Source organism: Canis aureus, chromosome 22 (genome assembly GCF_053574225.1).
Source record: "Canis aureus isolate CA01 chromosome 22, VMU_Caureus_v.1.0, whole genome shotgun sequence".
NCBI classification, from domain to species: Eukaryota; Metazoa; Chordata; class Mammalia; order Carnivora; family Canidae; genus Canis; species Canis aureus.
In genome coordinates, this window is record NC_135632.1 from 656,733 (window position 1) to 684,548 (window position 27,816).

Genomic DNA, 27,816 nt, shown 5'->3' on the forward strand with positions numbered 1-27,816 from the left:
GAAACTTCCTCATAGGAGCGGAGATGCGTCCGCAGGAGACGTTCCAAAGTCAGGCTGCTCGGAGCTTCTCCTCCGATTGCTTTTAAGTGTGTCAGGAACTAGCATCACAGAAACGAAGGAAGAGGAGCCAGAAAAGCCGGGGACAGAGCGGCCGCGGGTGGGCGCTTGGAGCCGACTCCCCGGGGAGTCCCAGCAGAGAGCAGACAACCTGAGCTTCTTCACGGGAGCTCCTCTAGCTACAGTGAATATCCGTCCATTAAAATGTATTTCTTGTCTTTTTTGAAGACTGATTTTACGTATGTTGGTATGACTTAATTCAGAAAAAACACGAACACTCCAACATTAATACATGAAACAGGTTTCAGCACAAATTCTAAAAAGCTATTTTGAAAATAAGTGAAACTGCATGCCAATTTACTTTGCTTGAGTTAGTGAACAATAAATATTTGTCAGAAAATATTGCTAAAATGGTTTGTGTCTCATGATACGAACCATACCACCAAAACTGCCAAAAGGTACAAGAGAATTCATTGCCTACAAAAAAAAAAAATCCAATTAATTTTGGTTATGCTATTTATTATTTTTTTAAAGATTTCTTCATTTATTCATGAGAGACACACAGAGAGAGGCAGAGACACAGGCAGAGGGAGAAGCAGGCTCCCTGCAGGGAGCCCGACGCGGGATTCGATCCCGGGACCCCGGGGGGATCACAACCTGAGGCCAAAGGCAGATGCTCAACCACTGAGCCACCCAGGAACCCTATGCTATTTATTATACAATAATCCCTGAAAAAGAAAGAAATGTACTACATAATCACATTGTTTAGAGCTGACAAAATCTTAGAACCATTTAATAAAAAAACCCTCAACATTTATTTTAAAAACTACCCACTTATTGCTCATCATAAAGCCTGGCAGGAGCCTGGTAGGCAAATAGGGAGGCTACGTACCACTTTCTTTTTTTTTTTTTTTTTTTTACGTACCACTTTCAAATACGACAACTGTAGTATTTACCAAAGACAGTTGTAAGAAGAAGTCTTTGCTATAGATTAAGACAATATTTTGGAAAGGAAATACAAATTCACACCAAAGTTAATTAGAACACACTGTACAATGATTAAGAGCTCATCTTTCCTTTGCTCAACTATTCCATAATTTTAAATGATAAATTAATCCTGCTTATAAACAACTAAAAGTAAGCAATTATCTCCATTAATAACATTTCAAAAGTATAGATATTGGGAAAAAATTAATGAATATCTCCCAAGAACTAATACATGTAATAAAAAATATAAGACTTCAGAAAGGATCACACACAGATTTAAAAATATGTAGGGTCTCTGACAGGCAAAAGAATGTTAAGTATATTAGATGGAATTATCTAATAGTTCACAAATTGTATTCCTCAGTAAAAATAAAATCTTAGACAGACATATATACAAAACAAAAACTTTTATTACTTGGAAGTTTCAAATATTAAAAATAAAATTTGAAATTTGGGGGAAATGGTATATATAAAGTTTTAGATCATTCAGTGATAGGTAATTTTCTCCTTGTGCATGTTGAAAGCTATGTATTTTTATTAAATTTTATAATAAATTATATCAGATGATATATATTTATACTATAGATTTAGAACAGTAATCACCAACATGTTTTAGATACACCAATACTATTTCTCTATTTATTTTCACTGAAGAGAAAAACATTTTATATTGACTCTGGTGCTATCATTCAATCCAAATATCAGATGGTCACATGTCATACCTTGAATTATAAACTGCTTAATTAAATATATTTACAGATTAAATTATCTAGTTTTTGGGACGCCTGGGTGGCTGAGTGGGTTGAACAGCCGACTCCTGATTTCAGCTGGGGTCATGACCCCAGGGTCATGGGATCAAGCCCCAGGTCAGACTCCCACTCAGTGTGGAGCCTGCTTGTCCCTCTCCCTCTGCCCCTCCCTCTGTTCCTCCCCGCTGCTCGTGCTCTATCTCTAAACGAGTAAGTAAAATCTAAAAATTAAAAAAACTAAACTACCTAGTTTTAAACAAAACTAATCCTCCCCAAATGGACACCTGGCTTAAAAATATCCCCATAAAGAAATCATGAACTGAAGCAAATGCCAATACCGTAAACAAGAACATTGGATGGCTGATGCTTCCCCTACTTTTGTAGGAGTCTCTGTTCTCCTTCATAAAATGGCTGATAAAGATGACAAATGTTGGAGGGCCTGGGTGGCTCAGGTGGTTAAGCATTCAAATCTTGATTTCTGCTCAGGTCATGATCTCAGGGTTGTGAGACTGAGCATAGTATCAGGCTGCACGCTGGGCATGGAGCCTGCTTAAGACTCTCTCCCCCTCTGTCCCATCCCCATTAAAAACAAAAAGACCAAAAATAATGGTCTAAGAAATGGGCCAAAATAAATTTAAAGTTATCAAGAAGTCTATCTGAGATATAGATTTTCATCCACTATGCTTAAAAGCTACATCATAATGGCTCACTGCTTAATCAAAACACTCATTTAAAAACTTATTGTTTAGGGCACCTAGGTGGCTCAGTTGGTTAAGGATCCGACTTTTCATTTTGGCCTCTTTATTTCCACTCAGGTAATAATCTTAGGGTCCTGGGATCCACAAGCTCAGCACTGGGATCCACACCAAGTCTGCTTAGGATTTTCTCTCTCTTTCCCTCTGCCTCTCCCCGACTCATGCTCTCTCTTGCTCTAAAATAAATAAAATCTAAAAAAAAAAAAAAAAACAAACAAACAAAAAAACCACACAAAACCTTACAGCTTCACTAGAGAGAAGCTTTCTATGAACTTTTATTAAAGTTTAAATAGTGTAGGACTGCTAGCATGCTCAAAAAAGTCTATTCTCTTGGCTGTGCTCTTTTCAAATAACAGCAGTCTTTTTCATCTTCTGCAATCAACTTCTAATTTCTGTTCCTACCTTCACATCTAGTTATAAAACACTGACTTAGGAAAGTTCAAGTTGTTTGGTTATTTTGTTTAAATTTATTTTCACTATTACATTTAGTCTTTCACACTAAGACACACATGTCAAATGTATCACACCCTACGGAATAAAAGGAGAGCCATTTCTCACCAGTATAAATTATAAAATTTTTGGCTAAAAGAGTGGCTGAACGTTCCTTGGAAAATCTGCTGTAACTCTGCTATAAATATTCTATATTTTAAAAATTATTTTTAAAAATTTTTAAAAAGATTTTATTTATTTATCCATGAGACACAGAGAGAGAGAGAGAGAGAGAGAGAGAGAGAGAGAGAGAGGCAGAGACACAGGCAGAGGGAGAAGCAGGCTCCATGCAGGGAGCCCGACGTGGGACTCGATCCCAGGACCTCGGGGTCACGTCCTGAGCTGAAGGCAGACGCCAACCGCTAAGCCACCCAGGCGCCCCTATTTTAAAAATCATTAGTGTCCTAGGACAGTACTCAGTACTCTTGTCTGACAAAGGGTTTTCATACAGTTTGAACAAGAAAAAAGTGCAATGGTGATAGCATTCTAAGATTTGTTTTTCTGCTTTTTAAAATTTTAATTTTATTTAAATACAATTAATTAACATATAGCATATTATTAGTTTCAGAGGTAGGATTTGGTGATTCGTCAGTTGTATATAACACCCCGTGCTTATAACATCACGTGCCCCCCTTAAGCTCATCCCTCAGTTGCCCCAACCCTATTCTAAGATAGTTGATATATGTCTTTTCCCATTGGGAACAAAATTGTCACTTCTTACTTCTTCCCCAAAATCTACAAGTAGCTCATTTATGCACATAAATACCAAGGACTATGTAGAGCCCTACTTCTGCCTTGCTATGTTTATAGCAGATACACAAATTATTTCAATGCTCACGTGGAAGATAGAATTTCAGAATGTCTTTAACTGATTTTTCTGCCCCCCTTGATAATTTTTCCTTTGATCTTAATTTTAGACTTCTATGGAACTTGATAGCCCTAGAATTAAAAAAAATATATATATATATATACCATACATTCCTTGGAAAATCTAATTGAAAGAAAAAAAAACTGAATATGAGTAATATATATTGGAATAACATGAAAAAGAATATGAAAATTTCATTTAAATGGTAAATGTAAAAAAAAAATGGTAAATGTAATTTTAACATCAAACTCATTAGGAGTATTTGAAATATTCAGCCTCTCTTTTAGCCAAAACTCATTTTTTCCTGTATATTTATAATTTATACTGGTGAGACATGGCTCACCTTTTCTTCCCTAGGTTGTGATACCTATGACATATTAAGTATGAAAGACTTATATAATAGCAAAAATTAAGTATTTAATAGAAAACAAAACTAGAAACCCCTGTGGATTTATATTCTAGAATTATAATTCCTGAGGCTGAAAAGCAATATAAATAAAATAAACACAGGTAATTAAGAGATTTTTAATCTCTTTATTAAATACATAAGCATCCTTTAATACATAAAGCATCCTGGATTTTGTTTTTTGTTTTTTTTTTTTTTTAGTTAAATATGTTTGTAACCTTCTAGGTTTGCTCTCAGATGAAACCTATGAAAATATACTGTGGTTATGCAAAACTTCTAAATAGAGTTAAAAATTAATCTAAGTTTTGAAGGCTCAAGGTAGCCGTGCAGAACAAACTACATACACATATGAAAGATAACGCTTTAGGTTTGGCTTATAATCTAGGACTCTGTGGTCCTAAAGTTTCGGTAGTGCAGCGGAATCCCACACAGCTAACAATTCATTGTTGAAGGATTCAGCTTCCTGGCAGGTCTATCCTTTTTATATAAGGTATTTCTAGGACACAAGCATTATTCATATCCTAACGTCATAAATATATTCTTCTGTAATAATTTTCTTTAAATTCCATAATTCCATAGGACCTTCTCACTAACTTAAAATAAAGAACTTACAGCCAAGGAGCTCTCGCCATCATCGTGTCTCATACGATTACGAGCTTGTCTTCTACCATCAGAGATGCTGAGCAAGTCTCTTCCAAAAGGTTCAGAAAAACTTCTCATCATCTGACGCATACTTTCTCGGTGTGCAATAAAGGAGTCACTGTTGAAAATACATATAATCATCCAAGAGTAAGTGTTGGAATTTAAATAATAAACAGGCAGCTAAATACTACAAAGAATTATTTTGAGCCATCTGACATGCTTGTTAGACAGAAGAGTGTAGATGCATCGAATCATCTCACAAAGAACAAAACTGTTCCTTTTTAAAAAAATTTTATTTATTTATTCATTCATGAGAGACACAGAGAGAGAGAGAGGGAGAAGCAGGCTCCCTGCAGGGAGCCCGACGTGGGACTCGATCCTGGGACCCCAGGATCACACCCCAGGGCGAAGGTGGCGCTAAGCCGCTGAGCCAGCTGGGCTGCCCGCAAAAACTGTTCCATTTGCTACCTACTATCATTAATCTATATATAATAAAAATGCACCTTTATTTCTCTCGTACTGTATAAAAGTGACAAATGCAAAGTAACCCATCTCAGGTAGCTTAAGCCAGCACCAAGGGAAATAGCACAAAAAGGACTGAAAAATACTGCCACCAGGTGGAGGTCATTTTAGGCAGCCAATAATATAAATTCTAGTTCAGAATTAGAATTTATTATTTATTTCTTTAACCAATAAAGAATGCCGGCTTTATTTTTTAACTCTTATTTATGAAATAGGAGCACTGTACATTGTCAAAAATAAAGCTACAGATCACCTTTACGAGGCTAACTTTTGTCTCTAAGAACTCTTAATATCAGAAAACATAATAAATGATTTTTACTATCTGAAATAGATAAAATATTTCCTAAGTCTTAAGATAGCTATTCTCAAGGTTTGTTTTTTTTTTTTTTTTAATTACCAAAGCAACCAACGAACAGGTTAGAAATGCAGACTCTGTTCCCCAACACCACCTCAATCCAATCTGCCAGTTCCGGGTGAGCTTCGTGGAAACGCATCCCTGGTGATCTTACCCCAAGGGGTCCCTTCACCAACCTTTGAGGAATAGCATGTGGTTTCTGCATTAATTAGAACCCGAGCCTTTCTTTCTGAACCCAAGTTTCCACGGCTGTAAAATGAGGCTCATATTGCACATCCTGTTGCTGAGGCCAAAGCAGGGACTCTGAGGTGTCCGGCGGCCCCCAGACTATGCCGCATGTTCACTTCTGTACCTTCTCTTCCTAACTCGTGAACTCCCTATTATTCTAGCATTAAAACTAAATATCTCTCATTTTTAAATAACATTCATATAGAAAAAACATGTTTTAGGCCTTTTTCCATGTGTATAAATATTAGTGTTCTTAACCGATGTTATCCCATTCACCCCAAGTCCCATTCAAGAATGTAAAAGTTTTATCGCCTTACTACAGTGCTTTCCCAGCTTCGCTTCAGTTGGCATGACCCTGACCCGCCGGTCACCTCCCTACTGCTCACCCGAGAACTCGGGCACATCACCGGAGAGCGCCCGTACAAGGGCAGCGGCGCCCCCTAAGACTTCCTCACCTTAGTTCCATCCTCCTTCCCACTTCTAATTCTAAACTCTAATCTTCTAACGCCATCATGAGGGAGTTCAAAAATTTGATCTTCCCCCAGTAATCCCAGGCAGAAAAAGCTTTTCCTTTGAATTATGCAGTATGTGTATCATAAATGCATCTCGAGCGAGCTCAGATTTAGCCATATCATCACCTTGGAGCTTAAAAAAAATGAAACAAAAACCTTCAAGTGCAGATGATTAACAAACCACTTAACTGGATCTGTGCTTGTGTATATAAAGAGGTTTTTGTTTTAATTCAGCTTATTTACATATAATTTAAATATGAGATTTATCCATTTTAATCCTACAGTTAGATGAATTTTGAAAAACGTACATGGTCACAATCATGACCACAAAGATTTCCATTTTTTGTCGCAGAACATTTCCATCACCCCCAAAGTTCCCTCTTGCTTCTTTGCAGATAATTACCTCCCTCTAACCCTAGGTACTACCATGAGGGTAGTAAAAAAAAAAAAAAAAAAAGGCCGTCGCTATAGTTCCACCTTTTCAGAGTGTCACATAACGGAATCACACACAATGCTCTCTTCCCACCTAGCGTAATGCGTTGTGAGTCATCCACGTGGGTCCATGATCATCAGTTGATTCCGACTTACCGCGGGGCACGCTGTATGTACGGGATTACATCACAGTGTAATCAGAAAACTGCTTCTAGTTTTTTTCTATTACGAATAAAACTGCTGTGAACATTCATCTACTGTTCTCTGTGTATAGACAGTTTCATTTCTCTTGGGTCAAATAACAAGGAGTGGGATCGTGTGATTGTTTAATTTTATTAAAAATGCTGACCTGAGAGTTCTAGTGCTACATTCTTACTGATAACTGGTATTGTTAGTCTTTTTAATTTTAGCATTTGTGTGGTGGCATAGTAGTATCCTATATATATATACCTATATATATTAAATATTATATATATAAAATATAGATTATATATAAAATATATATATATAGTTTAAAGATTTTATTTATTTATTCCTGAGAGACGCAGAGAGAGAGGCAGAGATGCAGACGGAGGGAGAAGCAGGCTCCACGCAGGGAGCCCGACGCAGGACCCGATCCCGGGTCTCCAGGATCACACCCTGGGCTGAAGGTGTCGCCAAACCCCTGGGCCACTGGGGCTGCCCCCGTATCCTATATTTTGCATGTCATTCAAAGATCTTTGATAAAACATGTGTTCAAATTTTTTCCCTATTTTAAAAAACTGGGTTGTCTTATTATGGACTTATAAGAATTCTTTCTATTTTGTAGACATAAGACTCTTATTAGATATTTGTCTTGTATTTTTCCCTAGTCTTGATCTCGCCTTTTCATTTTCTTAACATTAATTTACTCAGCCACATAGCTATGGGTCTTTGTTAGACCCATAGTCTTCAGTTTTCACCAGACTATGACCTTTCTGTAGTAGTCTTATTTCTGACTTAGTTTTCTATCTCCACCTTTCCCTTCATCTTTAATTTCAATTCTCATAACACTTTAAGTATTTCTATAAGCTGCTTTCAATTATTTTTAGATTAAGGGCAAGTACAATTTTTAAAATGAAGGAAAAAGGGCATCCTGGTGGCTCAGTGGTTTAGCGCCGCCTTCAGTCCAGGTCGTGACCCCGGGGTCCTGGGATCGAGTCCCACGTCGGGCTCCCTGCATGGAGCCTGCTTCTCCCTCTGCCTGTGTCTCTGCTTCTCTCTCTCTCTATGTCTGTCTCTATTAATAAATAAATAAAATCTTTAAAAAAATGGACAGACGGGATCCCTGGGTGGCGCAGCGGTTTGGCCCCTGCCTTTGGCCCAGGGCGCGATCCTGGAGACCCGGGATCGAATCCCACGTCGGGCTCCCGGTGCATGGAGCCTGCTTCTCCCTCTGCCTGTGTCTCTGCGCCTCTCTCTCTCTCTGTGACTATCATAAATAAATAAAAATTAAAAAAAAATGGACAGAATTAGAATAGGGAGTTGAAGTAGATCATCTGAGGGAAGTATGGTTAAAAAAAGTAAATTGTGTTATTTTAATGTACCTTCTGAATTTCCTGTGTGAAAGTTAAAAGGCTTCCATTTTTTATTTTATATTTTCTAATATGAGAGATTTAGTTGCTGTTTTCTCACAAAATGTTTTTGATATTATTGAATTTAATTTTAGTTAGGAATATTTTTTTTTAATTTTTATTTATTTATGATAGTCACACAGAGAGAGAGAGGCAGAGACACAGGCAGAGGGAGAAGCAGGCTCCATGCACCGGGAGCCCACATGGGATTTGATCCCGGGTCTCCAGGATCGCGCCCTGGGCCAAAGGCAGGTGCCAAACCGCTGTGCCACCCAGGGATCCCTAGTTAGGAATATTTTAAACTTGATTATCTAGTCTCTGGTAAACGAATGACCTCACTAATTCATACGAGGGGTAGGCAGCTTCTAAGACGGCCCCAATGATCCCTTTCCCTCAAGGATGGGCTGGATTTACTGACTCGTCTCTAATAGAACTAATAGATCGTGGCTTCTGGTTGGGTATTGTCTCAGCAAGATGACTCGCTCGGGGGCAGGCAGCTGCCATGCTGTGAGGTGGCCTGGGAGGCCCTCATAAATGAGCTTGGAAGCAGACGTTGGAGACCAGTCAACAACCATATCAAACAACTGGGAAGTAAATCTTCCATCAGTCAAGCCTTGACTCACAACTTGATGCGGCGTCTTAAGAAGCCCTGAGTCAGAACCACCCAGGTAAGCTGCTCTTGGATTTCTAACCAACAAAAAAATGATATAATAAATGTTTATCACTTTAAGATACTAAATTACAGCAGCAATAGATAACCAACACATTACGTCCCAAGGTACGGTGCATAACACATCTAAAACTGCTCCCATTCTGAGTCTTCAATTTTGTTGGTTTTTATCTAAAGACTGGGAGGGAAATGAATGCAAATCTATAAAAATAAGTAGTTTATCTGTAGGTCTATTTCAGCAATGTGAGAACTTTTTTTTTTTTTTTTAATTTTCACCAAATTTTGAGACTATGTTTGGGATGGTACAAATAAAATACAAGCTTCTACAAACCTCAGGAGGATGAGATTTCTCAGACAGGCGGTCTTACTCAAGAGCAGTTGAAACTGAGGCACAAGAAGCCCATGAAACTGTTGATTAGAAGACATCAGTCTTGTGTATCACAACAGTTGGGCCAGAGAAAGCCAACTCTGGTGTAACCGAGTACCCCTTCTCCAATCAGAAGTCACTAAGGAAGACGTTCAGAACTGCAGGTTTCATTGCAATGCTCCTCTATGTAGCATGTACCAGGTGAGTGAGACTTTAAAAATGGTAAGCAAATCTCCCCCCAAAATGGTGGAGAAGCCATCTGATATACAGAATGGTTCAAATTCAATAAACACGTAGCATGTACACTGTGTGTCAAGCACAGAAGTTGACTACCGGTCTAGAGGAACATATAGCCTGACAGAGAAATGACACTCGTATGTTCTTAAAATTAAGATGATAGGATTTGGATATTATATTCGTTTAGCTAATGTAAGAAATTGCCATAAATCTGGTGATTTAGGGATCCCTGGGTGGCGCAGTGGTTTAGCACCTGCCTTCAGCCCAGAGCGTGATCCTGGAGACCTGGGATTGTGTCCTACGTCGGGCTCCCGATGCATGGAGCCTGCTTCTCCCTCTGCCTGTGTCTCTGCCTCTCTCTCTCTCTCTCTCTGTGTGACTATCATGAATAAATAAAAATTTGAGATAAATAAATAAATAAATAAATAAATAAATAAATAAATCTGGTGATTTAAAACAACATATTAGGAGGCACCCGAGTGGCTCAGTCACTTAAGCATCTGCCTTCAGCTCACGTTGTGATCCCAGGGTTCTGAGGTCAAGTCCCGAGTTGGGCTCCCTGCTCAGCAGGGAGCCTGCTTCTCCCTCTCCCTCTGCTCCTGCTCTTTCTCAAATAAATAAATAAATAAATAAACAAAATCTTAAAAAAAAAAAAAAAAAAGAAACACCAACATCAAATTTACTCTTTTACAATTCAGGAGATCCGAAGTCCAGAATGGCTACAATAAAGGTGTCGGCAGGCCTGGCTTCCTTCTGGCGTCTGTAGGGGAAATTAGTTTCCTCCTTGCCTTTTCAAGCTTCGGGAGACTGCCCATGTTACTTGGCTTGTGGCTCTCTTTTTTTCCATTTTCAAAGCCAGCAGCATAGCATCTTCAAATCTGACTCATATTTAAAGAATCCTTGTGATTATATAGAGTCCACCTGGGTAACCCAGGTTACTCTCTTAAGATTATTCTAAAGTGATTAATAATCTCAATTTCATCTGTATCCTTCATTCCTCCTTGTCAGGTAAAATATTCACAAATTCTGGGGACTGGGACATGGACATCTTGGGGGGAAGGGAACTATTCCACCTACTACAGATATATTCCTAAAATCACATTATTTAAAGCAATTTCCAACTGTTCCTTCCAGTCTGTATAAAATAGTCTTAGAAGATTGAAATGCTATAAAATACAGCCTGTGATTAACCTGGCATTAGAACACGAATGGGGTGTCCATGACTGATGATTAAGACAGTCCTAAAGAACATAAACCTAAATTACGAGAAGCCAAGAGATCCTGAAAGCATCAGCTCCTAAAGTATCCACCCCAATGGCAGCATCTTCTCTGCACTGAATGGCCTGATTTGCAACCATTATTTTTTCTTATAATTCAAGGTGACTTTTGAGGTCCTTTCTTACACTCTAGATGATGACAAAGAAAAAAAAAAGTAATCCTAAAAAAAGAAAAGAAAAGAAATCTTTACCAATGAAAACTACTCTCTGCTCTTAATGAAGCAAAGCAAGGCGTTTACTCTACTTCCGGCCCCACCCAACCCATGTCCTGAGACTCCGAGTTACGGTCCCCTTCCCTTCAGCAGTTCACACCTTCCAGGGGTCATGCACACCCGTACCCTATACTACAGTCACTTTATTTTACGGATGCCCCCTTCCTCCCTATCACTTCTGCATTAAAACTCCAAGGATGCCCTCAACCTTCTGTTTACTGAAACCCAAAGCTCATTCCTGGTCCTTGAACACTCAGCAGCAATGCACTGTTCAGAGTCTTGTTGGATAAAGGTCTCCTTTACACTCTCCTTTGATTTTCCATTTTCCTTCTCACCCTTGACAGAGCTTCCTGAGTGTTACAGGTAGAGATACCTAGTGGTCCGGATGTTGACTGGCGCTGGTTACTTCTGGCTTTCATCTTTCCTTTGCAAATATTTTCAAATTTTGCAAGTGACATTAAAATGTTCAAAAGTACTGTCTCCTAAAGACATACAGTTCCCAACTTACGATGGCTTGACTTAACGACTTTTGGAATTACGATGGTCTGACAATGCTACACATGCGGCGGAAACCGTACTTTGAGTGTTGATCATTTCCTGGGTGGCAGCACGTGGTACCATGCTCTCCCCCGGTGGTGCGGAGCAGCAGCAGCAGCCACACGCTCCTGAAGGCCGACAACCCATACACGGGTGACCACTCCGTACCCCTCTGACCATGCCATTGTTTATTCCAGTACAGGATTCAATAAATTACATGAGATTTCAACAATTTACTGGGAAGTAGGCTTTATGTTGGATGATTTTGCCCAACTGTAGGCTAATGTAAGTGTTCTGAGCATGTGAAAGCAGGCTAGGCTACCATCGGGTTCAGTGGCTTAGGTGAATTAAATGCATTTTCAAATTACATAATTCCCTATTGACAGTGGGGTTACCAGGATGCATGTAACTCCATCTTAAAATGAGGGAGATCTGTACTTTCTCCAGGCTTTACCCTTTGTTGCCTCTGTGGGACTATTCCTGTTTTTTTTTTTTTTTTTTTTTTTTTTTTGGGGGGGGGGACTATTCCTTTTAACTTGCACATGCTTAAAAATCACTGGAGGTACTTATTAAAATGCAGATTCCTGAAGCCTACACCCGAGGATTTTTGATTCATCATATCTGGGGCATGGCCCAATAATCTGCATTTAAGCAAGCTCTTCTATTAATCCTAATGCTGACTTCCAAGAACCTCACATGAACAAACACTAGTGTACTCCTCCACTACTTTATCAAGGACCTCTAGTTCAATTTCTACTTGTTTTGATACAAATGGTCTCCACGTATCTCACAAATATTTACTGGATACCGATGTAAAAGGCAGGATACCGATGTGCCAGGAAGTGGGAACAGAGCCCTGACCTTTTTAGGGCTAAAGCCAATTTTCAACTTCCTGTTGGCCAGGAAGTTGTAATACTTTCTAAAATACTCAGAGTATAAATTACAAATAAAAATAACTTTTGGACACTAGCCTACTACCATCACAGCAAGTCCTCACCATTTCCAACGCGGTCTTTTCCCTAGGCCTCTCTTCCTCTTTATGTCTCTTTTTCTATCAAAGGCACAGCCATTATTCTCCAAGTCATCCAAATTCAAAACATCAGGACTGGGCTGGACGTGAGTCGGGTTTTTATCGGTCCTGTGCTACCTTCAGGAGGAAAAGGGTGAACTCTGGTTCCAGGGGAAGAATAAAGGAGGTGGCGAGTGCTTTGGTTCAGTCTCCCTCCATCGAGAAAGATGGACATTGGTTTGGTTCTGAATAACCATGAGCTCTTGTCTCTTGCTATTTTCTGGATTCTAGCATCTAACTTGAGCACAGTACCTTTTCAGGAGTCCTATCGAAGGCTCTTTCACACACAAACTGAAACAATGCTTATCCGGGCAGAGAAATCTAGATCGTTTTCCCTCACCATTTGGAGGACGTACATTGCTTCGCCTTCTTCCTGGCGTTAAGGTGAGCGTGACGACAACCTGGTTCTCATTCTTCCTAAAGAGTCCATGCTCTCTGGAAGACCCAGGATTCTTTCCTATTTTTTAATCTGTTGAAATTATTATGCATCCAGGTATAGAATTTTTTTTTAAAAATCCTCACACCCCTCAAGTTTCCCTTTCCAATGTGCAGTCTGAGGATTTCAGGCTTTGGTCTTAGAAGTTGTTCTTAAACGGTTTCTTTCTTTGCGTGTCACTCTTTTATCTGTTCCTTCCTTGCAGAACTTTGAATCTTCTGGGATTTCGTCCCATCTGTTAGAAGATTCCTCGGTTGCTAATTTAGTCTTGGGTCATGAAAATCCTGCGTAACTCCCCGTGTCACTTCTGTGGAGCACCGGGCCGGGCAGCGGGCGGCGGGGAAGGGCCCCGCGGGGGCCCCGGGAGCGTCCGGGCTTCTGGTGCGGCTTTGGCCGGTCCCCCAAGTTCAAACTGCAGTTTGTCTCCTGCGCCGCCACCACCACGAGCCCGTGATCGACTCTCTTGGCCCGACTCAGTAAAGTGAATGTGGGGAGCCGCCGTGGTGGGGATGCGCACCTACCTCGCCGGCTCCATCCGATCCGCTGCAGCACTTCCAAGCAGTGACTATTCAACTATTTTATTATTTTTCTTTTAAGTGCTCTTCACTATCTCCTACTTTCTCTCAAAGAGGGGAAATTCTTAAAAATTCAAGTTAAAATTAGTCTTGGTATTCTTATTAGCCCTTTTTAGAAGACTATTGATAATAAAACGACATAAAGAAAATATTGTCTTTTCTGCTAGATTAAAGCTTCTTGAGGAAAAGGAACGAAGCTCCCTTGCTCACTCCACCATCCAAAATTAGCCCGCAGCTGTTTCTTTACTAACTGATGGATAACAACCAAAAAAGGATCGGAAAAGAGCCATTAAAAACTTTTCAGCACTTTTAAAAGAATTTAAGTGGAGTATTATGCTGCCTTTAAAAGAGCAAGGCAGGTATTTAGGCGCTGACTTGGAAGGATTAACAGGACATACCGCGTACCTCCATCTGTATAAGGAAACTCACGTTTGAGGGCCGAAGGTGAGAGGCAGTTTGGTTTGTTTGGCTATTTTATTGAAATACAGAACATCAGAAAAGAACATAAAGATAATTGTATAACTCATTGAACATTTTTTTCTATCTTAAGCATTTTTAAACGCACAGTTTACTGTTAGGTATATTCACGTTGTTGTGTGGGCGAGTCTTTTAACCACGTACGCATCTGTACCTTCGGTTTTTGCCATAAGCACGTATTACATATTCCAAAAACACACTTTTGAAAATGTAAAGCACCTTGATACTTTACATAATAAGGTATTAATTACCAAACGTTGGATGTTACTGAATTTTAAGATTTCTAAACAATTTTAATGTCTTAGAGTGCACATGTAAATATGGAAAATTGACATGGGAAAAGAGTCCTACAATTCCAAATCATATGCAAATGTTCACTCCAGTCTGTATAAACATGATTTTCTTCCTTAATAGTAATAAAGCTTATCTCTTAGCAATCCCACTAAAGTGCTGTAAAATAAAGCATGCCAATTTATCTTATTCTGTGAAAACCCTAAGAGTATATTTGTCAAAGTGTGGTGAGATGCTACTAAATTTTATGTTTTAATAAAGTACTGTTTCCCAGCTGTTATTAGTTAGGTATTAGTTTTAATACATTAAGGCACAAACTGTACTCCAAAAACATTGAGTAGTTCTGAAGCCTTATTGCCTTAATTAAACTTGGGACACAGCTTCTATAAACTGAATGTAGAAATTTGTTACATAGATTGTTTGAATGATTGACTCTACCATATATGGTGCAACGGTGAATGTTTTTAACTTATTTAAAGAATTTTAAAAAATTTATTCATGAGACAGAGAGAGAGAGAGGGAGGGAAAGAGGCAGAGACACAGGCAGAGGGAGGAGCAGGCTCCACGCCGGGAGCCCGATGTGGGACTCGATCCCCGGACCCCAGGATCACGCCCTGGGGCGAAGGCAGTGCTAAACCACTGAGCCCTCCAGGGATCCCTAAAGAATATTTTTTTTAACTACTGTGGTTAACTAAATTAAATCACTGCTTTGCAGTTCAGAAACACATGATCTCAGCAGTGATGTCTTACTAAAAATAAAGAACAAGGTGTCAACAGTTCCATCACCCACAAGTTAATCTTCTCAGAAAGCAGTGCCATTGCCCAGGCACACTTGATGGTATTACAAAGTATTAAAAAAATAAAAAAGATGTGTATTCTCTAAATAAATCTAATAGGGTGGCTGTATATGCGAGTGTTTCTAGACTGCTTTATTCTACGGATCTGTTTATTCTTGTCTAGAAACAACTGTTATATAGAAAAAGATAGTTAGCAATGACTTAAATATAAATAGCAGGTCCTCTGCATACCTGACCAACGTGGTCGTTTCCAACCACCTTCGCATTAGGACCACTGCGGGTCAGGATGAGTGATAATCACTTTACAATCACACATTTGACAAATCCATACTCTAAATATTGTAACATGCCAGTGCTCTTACTTCTCCATTTCCTCTCCTGCCATAACTCTCTTGTCCTCTACCTATCAATCCACTTAGGGAACACTGCTGTACTTTCCAGCCTCTTCCCGGCTCACTGACAAATTTTATGCAAAGTCATAAGAAAAAAAAAAAAGTGCTCTCTCCAGTGTGTGCAGGCTGAAGATACTCTTATTGCAAGAGAATACAAAAATTTCTACAGGAAAACCCAATTTTCTTAACCAAATTAGTAACTGAATCTCTCAGAATGAAGAGTCACTTTAGGTAAATGTTGAGTATTAACTGGAAAAATGTAATTATGCTAAATTCACTCAGTAAATATAATAAAATGAAGACACCAGACATTAGCTTTATTTAGATATTATACATCTTTCATTCCTTCCAACTAAAAACAAACTCTAACAAACAAGTGGGACACTCAGTGGGTGAGCGTCTGCCTCTGGCCCAGGGCGTGATCCTGGAGACCCGGGATCGAGTCCTGCGTCGGGCTCCCTGCATGGAGCCTGCTTCTCCCTCTGCCTGTGCCTTTGCCTCTCTCTCTCTCTGTGTGTCTCTCATGAATAAATAAATAAAATCTTTAAAAATAAAAGAAAATACACTGGAAATACCCGCAGAAATAGAGATGGATAAAGTAAGTATAAATTTTGAAACTCTGGTGACAGATAGACAATTCTTATACTTCTGTAGCACATGTCTGAAATGTTTCGTTAAAAAATCTTAAAGAACATAAAGAAACAGAACTATGTGAAGTTAGAGGATTTCATACCACCTGATGGTTTATTTATTTTTTTAATTTTTATTTATTTATGATGGAGAGAGAGAGAGAGGCAGAGACACAGGCAGAGGGAGAAGCAGGCTCCATGCACCGGGAGCCCGACGTGGGATTCGATCCCGGGTCTCCAGGATCGCGCCCTGGGCCAAAGGCAGGCGCCAAACCGCTGCACCACCCAGGGATCCCATCACCTGATGGTTTAAAGTGGATGATTCAGGAGACAGTCCTTTTGCTTAGAGCTCCATATTCACTGGACATTTATAGCTTAGAAAATGGGTACAAGTGTAGAGATTAAAATGTTCATTCTTACTAATATGCAGTCACTTAAGAAAGCCAGTCAACTTGCCCTTTAGATTCAATTGCAAGGAAGAAACATGCTTCAGAGAATGCTAGATTTTGTTCTGTGAATAAGTGAGAATTACGTAGCTATTATTTTCCCAAAGAAACGTAAAATTTAGTGAGATTTATTTTTCTGATCGCATTATAATTAGGCTACAGATTCAACAACTAAATGTGGCTCATTTAACATGTTGCCCAGGTTTTTCTTTATTTAAATAGAAGTAGGTATATTTATATGTAGAGTGTAGAACAACTGTTAAAAACATCTTTATTTTTTGAGTGACGTGAACAAAAGCCTGCTTGTTGGGAAAAGCATTAAGACAAAGTGGCGCTCGCAGTCTGGCTTTTGCACCTGTCTGAGCCATTCAGGAAGAAATCTGGCTGGGCCTGAACTGAGATCAATTCTTGTCTACCCAGAACACCAGCTGCTCAGAGATAAAGACTTTAAAAGTTCTCTTGTTCAAGCCTGGATTCTTTTCTATCAAAGCCAAAAATCTCTTGTGGTAGCAAGGAGCTATTTTATTACTTTGAAAAGTAACCTGATGCAAAGTTTCTTTTCTCAGGTGAGAAGTCAATCATTTTCATATTTTTCTACCTATTTATATTATTCTCTTGAAAATTAATGTTTCATTCCAGGAAAATAAATTGGAAATATGACGAGGCTTTATAAAGTTCACGCATTATAAACCAATCATTTCATATATATAACCTAATAAACTAATCTGATGTAATAATTTGAAATGTGGTTAAAGATTTATATGAAAAAGATTCTTTGTACATCCACAGGATCCAATACTTTGCAGACACTAAATTCATACTTTCAAGAATATCTAAAGACGAGGAAAATGATTGTGGTATATGTAGAGGAAAAACTGTGCTTATGCTCCTAAAGCTTTGTTTTAATTTTGGAAAATATTTTTCATATATGGTAATTGGAAACAAAATACACCAAAAAGATAAAATCTTGGTTGCATGATTTCTTTTTACCAAACTTTCTACAGTTTTCAGATTTTCCACGAGGGTGCATTTTCATTTAAATCAGGAAACATTTACTTCCGCTGTTACGATGGCCATCCTACCTTCTTTAGGACTGCTGACCAAAACACAACCAATCGGAACGAAAGTTGGCACCGTATGTGCGTTCTCTACTCCTCCTCTCACAAGCTATCACAAAATAAAATTTTTAAGACTCTCTCAAATATGCAAACATATGGATCAGTTATTTTATTTGGCCAGTATCATACTTTGGGAACCAGCAATACATTGTTCTTTATCCACAAGGGCCTTCGGTCATTGGCGTGAGTCCCAGTCGTCAAGGAAGTCCCCTGCACGGACACGGTGGCAGCAGGAGCCTGTCGGCAGATGGTTCTCCCTGTTGACCCTAAAGAAATGATCCCTAGGTCCAATGGAGTGTGCAAGTCTATAGGGACACGCCCGGGTGAGCAAGTGTGGACTCTAGAAGTGAAGCCTGGCACGTCCCAGAGAAGCCAGAGGCCCCGCCGGGCACCTCCCGAAGCCTAAGGACGCGGGCAGCGCGCCTTGCGGCTCCACCCGAACTCCTGATTTCCCCACCGTTTAAAAGCACAGCTTAAAGTGGTGGTGTGCGGAAGCCTTTTTTAAAAATTTTTTAAATTGTATTTATTTATTCCTGAGACCCAGAGAGAGAGGAGGGCCCCAGGCAGAGGGAGCAGCAGGCTCGGGGGGAGCCCGACGGGGCCTCGATCCCGGGACCCGGGGCACGGCCTGGGCCGGAGGCGGACGCCCCACCACGCGGCCCGGGCCCAGCAGAAGCCTTAATATTAAGGGGGCCCTAGGGATGGCTACGGCGCCCCCATCCCAGGAGTACCCTCCTACTTTCCTGTGGATTTGTACGATGCTCACGGATAGAACTAAGCATTACGGTGGGACTCGGTGCGACCAAATGGCCTTCCTGGATCCCCCACGGCGTCATGATCACGTTGTCTCCTGGGCCCTACGTGGTTTGTCCCTAATGAACCACAGACGCCCTAAGGTCTACCCTAGGAAATCTGTCAGTTCAAGGCTCCTAGTACCTCATTCTATCAAATATGACCCTGAAATCTTCAAAGTTCATTTATAAGAAATACCTATATTGCAATATTTCTGAGAAATTTTTTAGGTGCTAAAAATCACAGTAGGCGTGAGGTGTCTTAGCATAAAATGGGATCCTGAAAATCAAAACCTTAAATTTTAGCTGAGTACTTTCAAGCTGCCTTTATTAAATGATTAAAATTGGAGGTTTAGGCTGCAGGCTACTAATTAGCACTATACCATGTCATCTGGGCGAAGACGACTTCAGACTTGAAAACAAGGATGGGCGTAACCCTGAACACCCATTGCTCACAAAAGTTTATTTAGAAAGGTGATTTTGTGTCCTCTTTATTGACAATATTCCCAATCAAGAAAATATCAGTCAAGGCCCATGTTGTACATGGAATATATTCACTTTCAACTCAGTCAGTAAGTCAAAGCCAGTGTCCTTCAACTACCTCCAAAGTATAAAATAAAAACATTTCTTAAATTTAAAAAGATTATAGATATTTAAGTTTTAGCTCCTGCTAAAAGCAAAGAAATAGAAAAAGTAATATCTTGTGAATATATGCAGGGGTTCTTTGACCAAAGACTAGTCATACATATGGTGCCCTGAAGGAAAGGCTAGTGATGTATAATTAAAAATAAGGCTCACAGATTTGCCGACCTGCTTCTGAGCCTTTAATATCTAATAGCTCATACGTGGTAACATAGATATCCTTCGTAGACTCGCGTGATCAGACTTTTTATTTCTGTAGCTCAGGATTCAAAGTTCATGTTTCTGCACAATGTAGAAACTTTTAGACTCTACCAGATACAAATAATCAATATTTTTAGGATATAGGATACTAAAATCATTTGAACCTCTAATTAATTTTCCTGTCCATACATAAGTATTATTTCTATTTTTCCTGAGTGAATATAAATGGGAAAGATAGAAAGGACCATGGTTACATGTCAGCCGGTCTTTCAGTCGTCACTCTCCGTAGCCTTCTTCAAATGCAAGCAGCCATATCATAAAAATTTAGGATAAAATTATTGTAATTAACTTTATAAAACAGATTCATGTTTATAATTTCGTTGCTCCACATTTACCTACATAGAGAGTAAACATAATGCGGTGGGGACGGGGGTGGCCGGGGAGGAAAGTTACTCTCAATATTTACCTTGAGAGTAAACCACGTGCCAGAAGTGCCAGCTTTTAGCTTTTGTGTTTTGAACCAAATTACAAGCATTAGTTACTTAAAAAGGTATATATGAAGGTATGCTATATGGCATTTTTTTTTTATATGGCAACTTTCACCAAATTTCATTCAGCTCTGCAACATCAGGTGCTAAAAAAAGGTTCCAGATATTTAAAAAAACCCACTAAATTTCAACATATCACTTATAAAGTTTCCTTTTAATTTTCTGATGAAACAGTTAAGGTGCAACATTTAGGGCAAACGCTGAAAATGAACATATTTAAATTCAAGACTACAGATTTTAATTGTTTTCTTTTTTTAATTTTTTTTAAATTGTTATTTATTTATGATAGTCACAGAGAGAGAGAGAGAGAGAGAGAGGCAGAGACATAGGCAGAGGGAGAAGCAGGCTCCATGCACCGGGAGTCTGATGTGGGATTCGATCCCGGGTCTCCAGGATCGTGCCCTGGGCCAAAGGCAGGCACCAAACCGCTGCGCCACCCAGGGATCCCTGTTTTCTTTGTTTTACTCAAATCTTTTAAATATCTGACAATTTGATTACAGTATTTTACCAGTCTCAAATTATTTAATAATTCTAATTTTATATCCAAAAAGTATTCATCTGCCCACTTTGGAATAATCAGTAGATTAGTAGAGTGCGCTTGTATCGATATCCTGGATACTGAACTAGTGGTTATTTAGACGATGGTGGTGTTCAAGTTAGAAAGTGTCAACATCAACAACGGCCTATGTTGAACGCAAATGCTTTCAGCATCAACTAAAAACAAGATTAGCTACGACACAGAGTGTAAAGGACACCAGGTCCTCGTGAAACTATACTCACGGAGTACTTTCTACATGTCAGATACTAAGTCAGCAGTAAAGGCCCCGGTGACACGTACTGTCAGCAACAGGGCTGACAGTCACACACAGGGTGAGCGTGCGACCCTTCCACGTTAAGGTCAATGAATGATTTGACAAAGAGTCTATAACCTTTAAGAATTTCTTGTGCTGGACTGACATTAAGTGACGGACACTCATTCGGCCTGGGGTCAGAGTAAAGGGGTGGGTCAAGTGACAGATTACTTGAAATAAAGAGAAACTCACACTTTCTTCCTCCCCCGCCGCCCCGTCCCTACCGCAGGATGTTTACTCTCTCCAGGTAAATGTGGAGCAACGAAAATATAAGCATGAATTTGTTTTATAAAGTCGATTACAATAATTTTATCTTAAATTTTTGGGAGATGGCTGCCTGCATTTGACAAAGGCTACGGAGAGTGACGACTGAAAGACCGGCTGACATGCAGCCGGGTCCCCCCATCCTAAGCACAGGGAGGTGCTCTTTGATGTGTGCCTACTATTTGTGGTCTGTTACTATTTCTGACCCTGACTCTTGGGTTCATCGCCTTTACTCAGACAGTTACCAAGAGTTTAAGTTACACTTTTGCTCCACGTTTTAAAGAAGGAACTAATTATACACTCACAGTTTAGTTAAGGCCATCGCTGTTTTTGATATAATTGAGGACATAATGCAACTCAAAAGCCGACTATCATAATCTTCTTAACGATGACCCGTTGTAGTGATGTCATAATTACATAAGAATCATTTCAACAGCTCACTTAGTCTATGGATATATTCAGTCCCTACTGTCAGAGGCTTTCAAAAGAGCAAATCATAATATAGCACGAAATGTCATATTTGTTAAAATGCATCAATTGTAAATGTCCCAACAACTCGTAACAAGTCAACTCAAACAGCATACTACGTTTGCCTGAATCCACACACCCCATAATTGTAATTCACAACCTTTAAAATGAAATATATCGTATTTCTCTACGTTCACCATTTTATCTTTTACCGTTAATTATTCTTTCAATTGTCACTTTCATGTTATTGGGTTTAAAAATAGTACTAACACCTGCAAGCCAACACAAAAGTTTCCTTTAGAAACAACAACGAAGTTTTTAAAGTTGACGGTTTCAAACTTAAAAAAATGTTTCCGAGTTGCATAGATAGAAATATATCTGATCTATATAGAATAGATCAAAATATTAGGAGGCCAAGTCTCACAAATCTTCCTGTGTCAGGACTCCAACTAGATTGTGTTACCACTTTTGTATAATCTCCAAAGGAAGAACTAAAACAAAAAACTCGAAAAAGACACACACAAGAAAACTCGATTACAAACTTCTTAATTACAAACTGATTAAGTCCTGGATGCTTTCTTCCTAAGGCGTCAGGCTGGAGCTGTCCACGGCTGCACATCCGTTCACCTGGGTCCTTGGATGCCCCCCTGCCCTGCCCTGCCCTGCCCCAACTTTTGACCCAGGCCTCCCTTGGCGACAGCGAAGGAAACAAATAGTGCGCCTGGGCCTGGCAACCTCGGGGCGCCTCAGGTGAGACACAGCTCTCCAGCCCTGGGGCGCTCAGGAACTCAGACCCTGAAAACCAGGCCTCAAAAACGTTTCCTAGGACGCCCGGGTGACCGACTCGGCGGGGAGCGTCCGCCCCGGCCCGGCCGCGACCCCGGCCCCGACCGAGCCCCCTCCCCGTCGGCTCCCTGCAGGGGGCGGCTCCCGCGGCCCGGGGCTCCGCCTCTCTGTGTGTCTCAGGATAAGTAAATACGATCGTAAAAATAGTCAGGATGTGCTCCAGGTCGAGCGATTGCCATCTTGGAAGACGTTCCCCGCCTCTCATCGGAACTGAAACAGGTCGTGGAGCGGGTCCAATGGGCAGAAGGCCCGGCTGCTGGGCGGCCGCGGCGCCCACGGGGACCCCCACCTGCCAACCCCGCAGCCCGCGCCGGTGGGGGGTCGGGGAGGGGGTGGGGGATGGGGCGGGGGAGGGGGGCCGGCTCGCCCCTCTGCGCCCTCGCGCTCCCAGATCCCGCTCCCCTCCCCCTCCCTCCTGCACCCCCTCCTCTCCCTTCCCTCCCCCCACCTGCCACCCTTCCCTCCCTCCCACACACCCCCTCCCATCGCCCCCTCCTCCCCCTCCCACCTCCCCTGTCTTCTCTCCCCACCCTCCCCCTCCCTCCCACACCCCCTCCTCCCCCACACTCTACGTTCCCCTCCCTTCCCTCCCACTGCCCCCAACTTCTCTCCCCTCCCCTCCCCTCCTCCCCCTCCCTCCCTCCCACCACCCCATCCTCCTCCCCCCCACCTCCCCCTCCCCTCCCTCTCTCCTCCCCCTCCCTCCCTCCCACCGCCCCCATCTTCTCTCCCCCCACACCTCTCCCCTCCCCTCCCCTCCCTCCCGCCGTCTCCGTGGTCCCTGGGGTTCCCTCTCGCCCCCTCCCCGCGGCAACGCGCACTGTTCCCTGCAGCAGCTCCCCGCGGCCCGGACCCCGACACTCACGAGAAGAAGGGGTCGTCCTCGAAGCTGCTGCTCAGCGTCCCGAACATCGTGGCTCGGCCCGCGCGGCGGCCGCGGACACCCGGGAGCAGGGGCACCGCCGCCGCGGCCGCGACCCCGACCCCAGCCGCCTCCCTCCCCCGCGGGCCGGGCCGCTGCGGGCGGGGCGGGGCGGGGCGCGGCGGGGCGCGGCGCGAGCGGCTCCCCCATTGGCCGCCGCCGCCGACGTCACCGCGGCGGGGCGGGAACAATGCGCCGCTGCCATGGCAACGGCCGCCGACGCCGCGGAGGGCGGAGGGCGGAGGGCGAGGGCGGGGGCCGGGGGGCGGGTTCCCGCGCGGGCGGCCCTCGGGGCGCGGCCGTTTGCTCGGGGCTGCAGGGGCGCGGAGGGCACCCCCGGCGCGACCGCGGCTCCAGCCCCAAGGCTCTTTTCGGGGAAACGGAGGCGGGTCAGGGGCTGGCGTCGGGGCGCCCGGGGCGCGGCCACGGCTGTGCAGGGCGCGGGGACGAAGGTGCCCCCGGCCGGACGCCCAGTGCGTCGGGGAAATGAGGCCTAGGAGGCTCCCAAACGTCCTCCCTCCCGTGGGTCCGAAATTCCGTGTTCCCCAAGCCGGGGATGCTTGCGTGATGCGTGGACGCGGCATTTAAAGACAAGATGAGCGACTTGCTCTCTTTCTGGTCCTGTTTCCAGTCTCCGTTTCAAGGAACAAGTGTCACTGTAATGCCAGGAGGTGTCCGCACCCCCGGGCCCGAGGGCTCTGGCCCAGGCCTGCAGCAAGCGCCCCTTTTAGTTGTGTTTTAATCATTTTTATGTGTGAGCCCTCTGCGTGCACGTGAGAAGGGTGTTAGGTCGGTGCTATGCGTTGGTAACTGGTCTTTACAAATGTAAGTGAGGAAGGGAGGTGATGGAGAAACCAGTGCAGGAAGGATCTGGACATGCTGTGGGGTAAGGACGTGCCACGGCGCTGCGAGTGTGACCAGGCTTTGGAAGACCCTGTCCCGAGGCCTTGTCCTAGTCTAAAGGCAGGTGCAGGGCAAGGAGAAAAAGGGGACGTTAAAGAGAAGGATAAGGGTGTCAAGGGCGATGCAGAAGGGTGCACCCTGTATGTCTACCTCCGCAGCCCTTCTAGGGCTGTCCTCTGCAGGCAGGGCCCCCAGGCTCCGCAGGGCCTCCGGGCGGGGGCCAGACAGCTGGCGCTCTTCCAGCGGGAAGAAGCCCGCAGGCCCTGATCTGAGGTGACAGGAGTCCTCGGGGCTATTTTGGGAGCTGGAAATTCAATCCTGTGGTCCTCCCACCTCCCTACCTTCAGCCAAGTCTGCGAGCAGCCTCCTGTGCCCTGGAGCAGATTTCCCACTGTCCAGTGAGGCCCAAGCAGCCTCTCCAGGGAACCGGGTATTTTCTCTTCCTCTGGCCTCAGGATGGGGTTCACGGAGCACGTACTTAGCGGGCATTTCTAGATGAGCGTCAAGGCAAAAGAAATGTTTTAGAAGTCTTGAAATTATTTCCTCTTTAAAATAGTACAGCCCTCCCGACACCCAAAAATAAAAAATAAAATAGTACAACCCAAGATGCTAAAGAGGGCTACATTTTTTTTTTTTTTCCAAAACTAAAACAGGGGTGCCTGGTGGCTCCGTCGGTGGGGCATCCAACTCTTGATTTTGGCCCAGGTCGTGACCTCTGGCGAGGGCTGGTCATGGAGCTTAAGATTCTCTCTCTCTCCCTCTGCTCCTTTCCCTCCTCCCCCCTGAAAACAGCCTGGCAGGAAATGGGGCAGATTGCTGGTGATAACAGAGTATTACATTTGTCCACAAGTGGAATAAAGCAGCTTGTGAGAGAATGTCCCCCTCGTTCCCATGGGGATTTTTCTCAGGCTCACGTTGTGAAAACATGAAAGCTGTGGTCCGGGTTAGTGCAGGTTAGTCGTGGGGTCACCTGGGGATCCCAAGGGCTTAAAAAAGAGGGGGGTGGTCAGGGGAGGAAAGGGGGGAGCAGCTGGAGCCCACGAGGGAGCAACGGAGGCACAGAGCAGGGTTAGGGGCAGGGCCTCGGGTCGGCTGTGAATGGGGTCAGGGCAGCCACTGTTTGCTGGCGGGTGCAGGGGCCGCGGCGGGGGCTCCTCTTCCTCTGCGGGGGCGGAGGTCGTCGGGGCACAGGCCGCCTCCGGGTTCCAGGCGCTGGGCAGGGGCAATGGGGGGTTGGCCGCGACCCCCCCACCCCCACCCCCGCGGCCGGGCCTACCCGGGAACACCAGGCCGCGGTTTGATGCCAGCACACGAGGAGATGTTTTAATCATCCTGGAAAACTACAAAAATGTCACTTAAAAAAACCCCAGGGACGCCTGGGGGGCTCCGTGGTGGAGCGTCCAGCTCAGGCCATGACCCCGGGGTCCAGGATCGAGTCCCGCGTCGGTGTCCCAGGGCCTCTGCCTCTCTCTGCATCTCTCATGCAGAAATACATAAAATCTTAAAAAAAAAAAAAAAACCATTTATTTATTTGAGAGCGAGAGCGAGCACATGTGTGAGAGAGTAGGGTGGGGGGGGTCCTGATCCGGAGCAGGGAGCGGTCTCAGGGTGGGGCCGGGACCCAGGACTCAGACCAGGACCCAGGACCCCAGGACCCAGGACTCAGACCCAGGACCCAGAACTAGGACCCAGGACTGGGACCCGGGACCCAGGACCCAGGACTCGGACCCAGAATCAGGACCCAGGACTGGGACCTAGGACCCCAGGACCTGGGACTCAGGACCCAGGACAGACCGAGCCCAAGGCCGACTGAGCCCCGGGCACCTCCACAATGTGACTTAATGAATAAAAGACTTTTACTCCACAGACAGTTTTAATGACAATGTAAAAAAACAAATGTTACTAATTTTTTTTTTTACGGACCGGACTCAGACCCTACAGGGCTGGGCCCAGCGGGGTGGATGAAGCCTCCAGAGCCCCTTTCATTTCCAGGATCTCCTTCTCCACGAGACGTTATTATGCGCTGAACTATTAGAGGGATTTTCCTCGAGGTTCTCAGCTACGGATCCAGGTTTTTCCCTTTTTCTTCCTTTTCCTTCCTCTCTCCTCTCGCTCCCACTTTTTTCTGTTTTCTTTTTTTTTGGCTTTTAAGAATAAAGCTGCTATGATCATTCTTGTGCGTGTCTTGATTAGTCTTAAAAATTGATTTAACATCCAGCTATTTTTGAGTCTTTCTGTCACCGAGACCCGGGACCTGTCCTCTACGGGCCAGTTTCCCAGGCAGCATTTTCCTGTTGAGTCAACACTTTGATGTTTGTGACTGTCTCGGTTTCTTTTGTGCGTCGGAGAAACACTGTCTTTGCTTCTTCTCAAAAATGAAAAAATTTTAGAATCCGAGAGCCTGAAACAAGTTGAAGGGTGGAGAGCGTTCTTTAAGAAATGCTGTTGAGGTCATCTGTTCTCAGACGCGGTTTAATGTGACCGTCTCAAGTGCTGTTTTAAAAGTTATTTTTAAATCTTTGATAAGATTCGGGGAGAATTCAAGCCGCGGGTGGATGTCCCGCTGCGTAGCCAATGATTTGAGACGTCCGCCCGGGGGTTAAGGGATTATTTTGGAAAACATTAAGAACTTGAAATGCCTTCATCCCTCTGTCATGTGCTTAGATGCTTTTATTATTTGAAATGTAGAAAAAAAATCTGCTTCCGTCTTAGAAGGATTGTTTTTAGTTTCAAGGCCATACAAGTTTTTTTTTTTTTTTTTAATTTTAAATATTTATTTCTCCGTGAGAGACGCAGAGAGGGGCAGAGACAGAGGCAGAGGGAGCAGCAGGCTCCCCGGGGGGACGATGTGGGCCTCCATCCGTGACCCCGGGGTCATGACCTGGGCCCGAGGCAGGTGCCCCACCGCTGAGCCACCAGGGGCCCCAGAGCCTTAGGTTTTAGACGGAAAGTTGGCCAGGCGACATTTTTGGAATTCTGTTCCTTTTCCTCCTTTATAGTCACACGGCATCTACCCTCCAGCTTCAGGCGCTGCTCTCGGCCCTAGGGCGCTGGTGGCAGGGCAGCCTGGGTGCCTTGGGCCCCGGGGACCCCCTGCGGCTCTGGAGGCCGGAGGTCGCTCTGGGGCCCGAGGGGACACCCCGTCGCCGCCCGCTGGGCGCCGGGCACCCTCCCGGTGTCACCCCAGGCCCGGCCTTGCACGGACACGGCTCGGGGGCGGCTCCCCTGACCCTGCGTGGCCTCCCCTGCACGGTGA

General features: G+C 43.5%; 1 protein-coding gene across 16 annotated transcripts in view; it reads right to left on the reverse strand.

Annotated features, from left to right (window-relative positions):
- Positions 1 to 23,758, reverse strand: part of MLF1 (myeloid leukemia factor 1) — a 33,687-nt gene extending 9,929 nt beyond the window's left edge. For 4 of the 16 annotated variants that reach the window (XM_077864566.1, XM_077864560.1, XM_077864561.1 and 1 more), the window contains exons 1-3: positions 14,404 to 14,421; positions 4,924 to 5,071; positions 493 to 534 (exon numbers count right to left, since the gene is read on the reverse strand). In XM_077864566.1, the coding sequence (XP_077720692.1) occupies positions 493 to 534; positions 4,924 to 5,043 (162 nt within the window). In that variant the 5' untranslated portion in view covers positions 5,044 to 5,071; positions 14,404 to 14,421. Of the gene's footprint in view, positions 1 to 492; positions 535 to 3,875; positions 3,977 to 4,923; positions 5,072 to 14,403; positions 14,422 to 21,726; positions 21,745 to 23,600 lie in introns of those variants that run through there. The other 12 variants (XR_013360809.1, XM_077864568.1, XM_077864567.1 and 9 more) reach the window with 7 other exon arrangements.
- Positions 23,759 to 27,816: the final 4,058 nt, after the last annotated feature.